The sequence below is a fragment of the Mus pahari genome, chromosome 3 (assembly GCF_900095145.1).
Source record: "Mus pahari chromosome 3, PAHARI_EIJ_v1.1, whole genome shotgun sequence".
Taxonomy (NCBI): Eukaryota; Metazoa; Chordata; class Mammalia; order Rodentia; family Muridae; genus Mus; species Mus pahari.
In genome coordinates this window covers 12,151,086-12,158,969 of record NC_034592.1, presented here as the reverse complement: position 1 = coordinate 12,158,969, position 7,884 = coordinate 12,151,086, and the positions used below count along the sequence as shown (strand labels likewise).

At 46.3% G+C, this 7,884-nt stretch overlaps 1 protein-coding gene across 1 annotated transcript in view; it reads right to left on the bottom strand.

Moving 5' to 3' along the window:
• Nucleotides 1-7,884, bottom strand: part of Pnpla7 (patatin like phospholipase domain containing 7) — an 82,422-nt gene that overhangs the window by 57,569 nt on the left and 16,969 nt on the right. The window contains exons 9-12 of the mRNA XM_029536705.1: nucleotides 4,594-4,722; nucleotides 3,807-3,887; nucleotides 2,492-2,615; nucleotides 972-1,109 (exon numbers count right to left, since the gene is read on the bottom strand). Of these exons, the coding sequence (XP_029392565.1) occupies nucleotides 972-1,109; nucleotides 2,492-2,615; nucleotides 3,807-3,887; nucleotides 4,594-4,722 (472 nt within the window). The remainder of the gene's footprint in view (nucleotides 1-971; nucleotides 1,110-2,491; nucleotides 2,616-3,806; nucleotides 3,888-4,593; nucleotides 4,723-7,884) is intronic.

Below are 7,884 nucleotides of genomic sequence, written 5' to 3'. Positions count from 1 at the left end.
TACCTAGCTAAAAGTGGTTTTGGGGATAGATTATTATTATTATTATTATTATTATTATTATTATTATTTTAAGATTTATTTATTATTATATCTAAGTACACTGTAGCTGTCTTCAGACACCCCAGAAGAGGGCATCAGATCTTGTTACAGATGGTTGTGAGCCACCATGTGGTTGCTGGGATTTGAACTCAGGACCTTTTAAAGAGCAGGTGCTTTTAACCACTGAGAAATCTGACCTGCCCCTTGGGGACATATTCTTATTCTGTGGTCCAGGTTGGTCTTAAACTCATGGCAATTCTCCTGCCTCAGCCTCGCAAGTGCTAGGATTAGAAGCATGAGTCCCTGAGCACAGCAAATGACATTTTCAGTAGAGGGACATTGTCCTGATAACGAAAAGGCCCCCGGGCTGAGTTTCTGATAGATGGAGACAGGAGAAAATATTTGCAACAATTGAGGTTAAAGAGACTTGGACAAGAAGATTGTGAGTTTGAGGCCAGCATGTAAGCATGTTGTAAGACTTCAAAAAACAAAAACAAAAAACAAACAAACAAACAAAAAACCGCGCGAGAAACCAGGCAGAACACAGTGGCTGGCCATCAAGCAGGTTGAAAGAGAGAAAATCTGACACCCGTTACATGAAGCAGGCCGTCATAAAGCCGCCAGTTACCCATGAATAGGTGTGGTAGGTCCAGGGCTTAGCAGAAGGGGGATCATGTACAGGGCTGGTAGACGAGGCAGGGTGCAGAGTTCACTAGGACGTACAAAGCAGCAAGACTGCCCCCAATGACTCAGGCTCAGGCAGAGGAGTGCCTCAGCCACAGGCTCTTGTCCCATCATAAATGGTACCAAGTTCAAGACATCCACCTCTGTGGTCGGGACAAGCTGACACTGGGGGAACGGGACACCTTAACTCATCTAATGGCATAAAGAACCTGTCGTTAGAGCCAGCTACAGCAACAGGAGACCTTTACCTTGGAAGGCTGAAGTGTTAGAGCCACTTCCCTGGGACTGCCTGAGCTCATCTATCTCCCCATGGATGGAAGGCAGAGGTACTGAGCAGCTCCTCTTCAGCACAGGCCCAGAGACTGTCACGCAGCTGCTCCCACGATCTGGGGAGACAGGAAGGAGTTACTCCAGCTCTGTCTGGTTCCAAAGAACAGAGTCCCCACAAACAGCATATGACCAAGTACCCTGTGAACCTGCAGATAACTTACCCACTAACAGGGCGTTCATGCAATCTCACTGTTAGCACTTACCAGGGGAGTAACCAAAGAATGTTAGCCTCGGGCTGGCCCTCCAACCTTGCCTCCCTCCTGGCCATTGTTCTCTATGGGCCTCCTGAACTGACTATCCCTCCAACCACCCACATGCTCTGAAGCAGAGGAACCTGCCAGTTGCCCCCTTTTCCATGGCCTTCCTCTGCAGAGATGACCGTTAGCACATGTGTGGCAAAACTTGGTTTGAATGTTCCACCTGAGCTTCATGGGACCCTGGCCTAGCCTACCACATTGGACACTATCTGCTTCCAAAGAGGTCGACAGACCTCCTCACTCCAACCTCTGTGAAGACAACACTGGAGAGCTGGCCCTTAACCAATTGTCTTCAAGAGGTCAAGACTAGAGGTTCCATCACTTAAGCTGACCAAAATTTCAGAGAGAAAAGCACTACTCAGGAAATAGATTTAAATGACACCTATTTTAAAGTACATTTCTGGGGGAAACCAGATCAACCAGGGATATGTTTCAAGGTCACTCAGGCCCAAAGCCTTGTCTTAGACAGGACCCAATGGACAGTCACCCGGAATCCTTCACAGATTATTATGGACTATTAAGACACTGAAGGTGTATCTACTTTCAAACTAGCTTTGTGGTAATAATCTAGCATAGGTGATATATGTTGCTTAAGTATGCCAGGGCAATTCATCCCCCTTGCTTTTGTTTTGTTTTGTTTTGTTTTGTTTTGTTTTTCGAGACAGGGTTTCTCTGTATATTCCTGGCTGTCCGGGAACTCACTTTGTAGACCAGGCTGGCCTCAAACTCAGAAATCCACCTGCCTCTGCCTCCCAAGTACTGGGATTAAAGGCGTGCGCCACCACTGCCCGGCCCCCCTTGCTCTTGAGAACTAAGAGTGGTGTAATGTGGATCAGAAGATACAATTGAGAACTTGCTCTCCTGAACAGCATACTGTGGAACAAGCCCCTTGCTGAGAAGTACCAAAAGACAGAGGTGAGATTCTTGGACACATGCAACATGACTCAGGGCATGGGAGGTTAACTGGGGGAAGTTTCAGAGGGCTGAGGACGGATGAGAAAATCGTAGACCAAGAAATCTGGGCAGATATAAAGGGAACTGAGGGTAGATAAGAACTGTAACCATGGGAGGAGCCTGTGAGGAAACCTCAGGTCAGAAAACCTGGGGCCAGGTAATAAGACGTAGGAACAGGTGAGGAGACCTGGACCCAGGAGCGAGAAGGCCAGGACCTGCAGCGGTACCTGAGCTGCTGAACTCCGAGGGCCCTAGGGACCTCTCAAGCTGCTCTTCTGGACCACATGACATCTGCCTCTTAGCTCGTCCAGCCACACTTGCTACTGACAAGAGAGGGATGGCTTGGCTCTCCTGGAAGACGAGAAGAACATTAGATCTGCTCGAGAAACTCCCCGGGTTCCTTATGAGCATGCTATCAGAAGAAGAGAAGCACTCGGGATCCAGGCAGCTCAGAGAGGACAAACTGGTTAAGGTTCCATGTGTTCTTCTCTTAGGTTCTGCCTAACTCTTCATACAGCCACAGTAACAGCCCATGTAGTCAGAAACCTCAACTCATCGTTAATAGGGAAATCATGTTAACATAAAAAAATAGGCCCGGGGGCTGGTGAGATGGCTCAGTGGGTAAGAACACCTGACTGCTCTTCCAGAGGTCCGGAGTTCAAATCCCAGCAACCACATGGTGGCTCACAACCATCCGTAACGAGATCTGACTCCTTCTTCTGGAGTGTCTGAAGACAGCTACAGTGTACTTACATATAATAAATAAATAAATATTTTTTTAAAAAATAGTCCCTAAAATACCAGCAACTTTGCATGACAAACGCTAAAAAGATCACCCAAGCTAGAGAAACCATCCTAGGTACTCGAGGGTACAAAGCACTTCTTACCAACTCGAAGGAGTTCTGTTAGGGCTTCACTTGTGTTTCACAGTAACTTCCTCTGCCCCTGCTTTAGGTACCAGAACAGAGCAGTAAATGAAGCCACTAGCTCCGTTCTTACTAAGCCCTTCTAGATGAGAACCAGCTTTGCCCCATTTCACGGGCTATGACTGGCTGCAATTTTACCAGAAAGTAAAAAAATCAGAGATTCAAGGCCTTGGCACATTGACAATGCCCCAACCCTTCCAAGTCATAGCTTAGTAATAGCTCAGCTCAGTGCTAAGTCAAGGGCAGACACAGACAGAGCCAAGTACAAGAGGGCAAGGCAAGAGGGACATGTGGAGAGGACTGATGACCCAGCCCACAGTCTCAGTACCTGGGGGACTAGATTCATCCAGAATTATGGCCTTAAGGGCATAACAGGACTACTGGCAGGCAACAATCTCTGTGCTTGGACAACTACATACTCCAAGTCCTGTTAGTAGAGTCGGCCAGTGCACCAGTGTACAAATCCAAGAGCGTAAAGCCAGCCCACCACCACTTTACAGAGTCTAGTCCACAGCTAGGACCACGCGCAGGATGGCTGTGCTGGCCAGCACAGTCAAGTGCTCTGGTGAGAGATCTATTACCCTGACAGTGGGCTATGCTAGAGGCCTGAACTCACAGGGTTGAAGAGCTCTGTAGTCAGTCCCAGGTAGTTGTGCAGAGCCAGGAAAGTCACCCGCTGCAGCCGTACCATGATGATCTGCAAGAGACACTGAGGTGTGAGATGTCTAGGCTGGGCTCCAGCAGCGCCACATGGACTACCTGCTGAGCCCCACAGCACAGGCTACAGACCACAGCTCACCTTTTTCAGGGCCCAACAACCCACCATTTGTGGAGCAGGGTGGTAACATGAGGAACAATGTGGGACACATAGGAATTAAGTAGTGTTTTCAATTTTCTATAAATCTAAACTTAAAATGAAATATTTAGTAAGAAATTTAAAGATTTCTTTTGGGAGAATGTGAGGTCTAAAAGCATCTGTACAGTTTTTCATATTAATGTGAGTGTGTGTGTATGCACACATGCATAAGTACGCGTGTGTGTGTGTGTGTGTGTGTGTGTGTGTGTGAACAAGAGAAAGACGTGTGCACATGCGCATGGCTCCTTAGGAGTCAGTCACTATGTTTGTTTTATGACAGGGTCTCTCAGTGGGACCTGGAATTCACCATTACATTAGGCTAGAAGGCCAACAAGCTTCGCCGGAAACATGCACTCAGCTTTTTTACAATTTTTACAAAATAGCACTCCCTAGAATCCACATGCATAGCAGTAAATCCTGCCAGCAAAGCCAATTCTGCATCCTCTGATTCACCCACGATGCTGACTGTGTTCAGTCCTAATGGGGTCCATGCCAGTGTGCAGCTCTAGTGCCTGAGATGCCCATGGCAGATAATGAAGAAACTTACCTGCACAACCCTGACTAGAGTTTCAGGGTATTTCTCAAACACGCCTTGAAAAGCTGCTGCAGGAAGCCAGAGCACGGTGGACGAGGTAGCGGCACGGGCAGAAACTGTTTTGTATGGTGCAGTGTGACCCTGGAACAATGACTCAGTTGGTCCTTCATGAAGGACCCAGAAAGCTCCTGGGGAATTCCCACAACCCAGAGAGGCTTTTGGAGGTCCTGCCTGGCTTCTACTCACATAGCTGTGACCTTACCAGGCATGCTACGGACACTGGTAATTTTAATGTGAACCAAAGTTTGTCACAGCAAAGCATAAGGAAGGCTTGGCTGACAGGAGTTCTAAGTCAGGCCTACTGACCTGCATGGTTACTGGGTAATGAATGCTTTTACATGCTCTCTACTGAGAGTCACAGGCCTGGCTCTTCAACATCCAACCCTGGCTTTACACCCTTGCCAAAAGGATACAAAAGACCCAACTCACGTATAGGCTTTCTGAAAAAGGTCACAGATAGCAGACACCATCGCCATCAAATAGCCAGCAAGAGTTGTCATACACTCACTAGAGCCACCATGCATGTTCCAGTACTCCCAAGGAGGGGCTGCGTTACTTCCAGAATACAGCAAATGTAAAGATGCTATAATGCACACATATAGGTTTCTATGTTCCTATTTCTTGCTAAATATCGGGGGGGGGGTGTTCCTAGGTCACATGTTATCTGCATCCTTAACTCTGTAAAAATCAAAACAAAGCCAAACAAAATTTCTACCAGATAACCAAACAAAAAACCAACAAAAACCACACCAAACTATCTTCCACAGTGGCTGCACCACTTTGAATTCCCACCAGTAGTGAGTGTGACTTCCTGCGACTGTGTGTCCCACAGGACTTACTGCTGTCAGAATTACAGAGGTCAGTGGGTTGTGGCCTCTAGTGCTTAGAGACCTTTAGAAGCTCCTGAATAAATGAAATACCTCATGGCAGATTAAGGAAGGCTAAAGAGGCTGGGTGTGGTGGTGAATGCCTTCAATCCCAGCACTCAGGAGGCAGAGGCAGGTGGAAGAGTTCGAGGCCAGCCTGGTCTACAGAGCAAGTTCCAGGACAGCCAGGGCTACACAGAGAAACCCTGTCTAACCTGCCATTTTGTGCTGTTATTAATGGTATAAGGAAACTTTCTCATGTTCTAAATTGTAGATTCTGCTATGTCCGTGCTTTGGTGTTCTTGGAAACCAATCACAAGTCAGAACTGCTCTGTATAGTTGGCCACAATAAGCTTGGGACGGGACCAGCGGTCTGCAGCACTTCCTGCTCCCATGTGTAAGATTTTATGGTTTTTGCTTTTATAAGCTGCCCCTGGGATGGACTCTAACATGATAGAAAGACACCTGTACCAATGTAAGAAGCCATTTGGAATAAGACTTCCATTTTGAATAGGAGTTGAGCAAAGTTTAAGTTCCTGAGACCTCTATGGGAACTGGACAATTATAACTGACACTCTGGTTGGCAAGTTAAGACATGAATTTTAGACAAGGCAAGTCCCCTGCCACAGTTGAATACCCCAACCAATGGAAACAGGATAAATGTACAATAGAGGCATATTCTTAAGGAAATCCCCTATCCCTAAATCCTGATTGGAGGGATAACTTGGCACAGATATTTGTGGATTTTAGGCTTAAAGCTCTGTAGAATCTTAACTCAATGTCACAGCCAGCTCCCAAGTCTGGTCTGTGCCTGAGTGGTTTGTGTGGTAATTCCCAGACCCCAACAACAACAATCAAAAAGCAAAAAAGGAAAGGCTGACAATCTTTTAGGAGGCAAAGCGTCACTTTTTTTTTAATATTTATTTATTTTATGTATATATGAGTATACTGTAGTTGTACAGATGATTGTGAACCTTCATATGGTTGTTGGAAATTGAATTTAGGATCTCTGCTCACTCTGGTCAACCCCGCTCAATCAGTCCCTGTTCTCTATGGCCCTAAGATTTATTTACTATTACAAATAAGTACACTGTAGCTGTCTTCACATGCACCAGAAGAGGGTGTCTGATCTCATTACAGGTGATTGTGAGCCACCATGTAGTTGCTGGGATTTGAACTCAGGACCTTCAGAAGAACAGTCAATGCTCTTACCCACTGAGCCATCTCAGCAGCCCTCCTCTGCTTTCTTTTGTGGATACAATGTGACCAGCTACCTTCCCGCTCATGTCATCATGCCTTCCCTACCATGAAGGATCGCAAACTGTGATCCAAACACAGCCTTAAATTGTTTCTTGTCAAGGACTGTGTCACACCAGTGAGAAAAGTAACTAAGGTACAGCTGTTTGTCAGGGAAGGGTGCTCCATGCTCCCATTCATAAGCCAGATAAACTCAATGGTTCGATAAGCCACACTTGGGTAGAATATTTACTTTGGTCCATGATTGGTACCCTATCTGAGCTAATGTCTGACCATGCCTCCCCACAAAGAGTTCCTAGGACATTTTAACTGTCTTACTGGTGTGTTTATACCTTGTAGGTCTTCTCTAGGTTATGATTTTATCTGTTGTATTGTAGAATATCAAACTGGATAGGATCCACACAATGCCATGTGCTAGTGGGCCGTGGGTTCTAATCCTTTCATTTCCCAAGCCTCAGCCTCATGTCCTGCTCTGCTACCAAATATCACTCAGGAGTTAGCCTGAGGTCTAGACTGAAGTGTGAATATTAACCTAATTCTTTTAGCCTTTACTCTGCTGCTTATGGCTTAACCTAAGATTTAAAGAAGTTCATGGACAGAAATGGTGGGCCTTTTGTCTCTGATGTCTCTGCTCTCTAAAAAGACATAGTCATAATCCCATGGATTATGACAAAAGCCAGAGTTGGGCATGAGAAACTCTGTCTTGAGGGGTGGGGGGAATCCAGTTAGGTATGGTGGACATAGTCTCTCAGTACGGTACAGTGGACACAGTCATCTTAGTTAGGTACGGTGGACACAGTCATTTCAGTTAAGTATGGGGACATAGTCATCTTAGTTAGGTACAGTGGACACAGTCATCTCAGTTAGGTATGGTGGGCACAGTCATCTCAGTAAGGTACGGTGGGCACAGTCATCTTAGGTATGGTGGGCACAGTCATCTCAGTTAGGTATGGTGGACACAGTCATCTTAGGTATGGTGGGCACAGTCATCTCAGTTAGGTACGGTGGACACAGTCATCTCAGTTAGGTATGGTGGACACAGTCATCTCAGTTAGGTACGGTGGGCACAGTCATCTCAGTTAGGTATGGTGGACACAGTCATCTCAGTTAGGTATGGTGG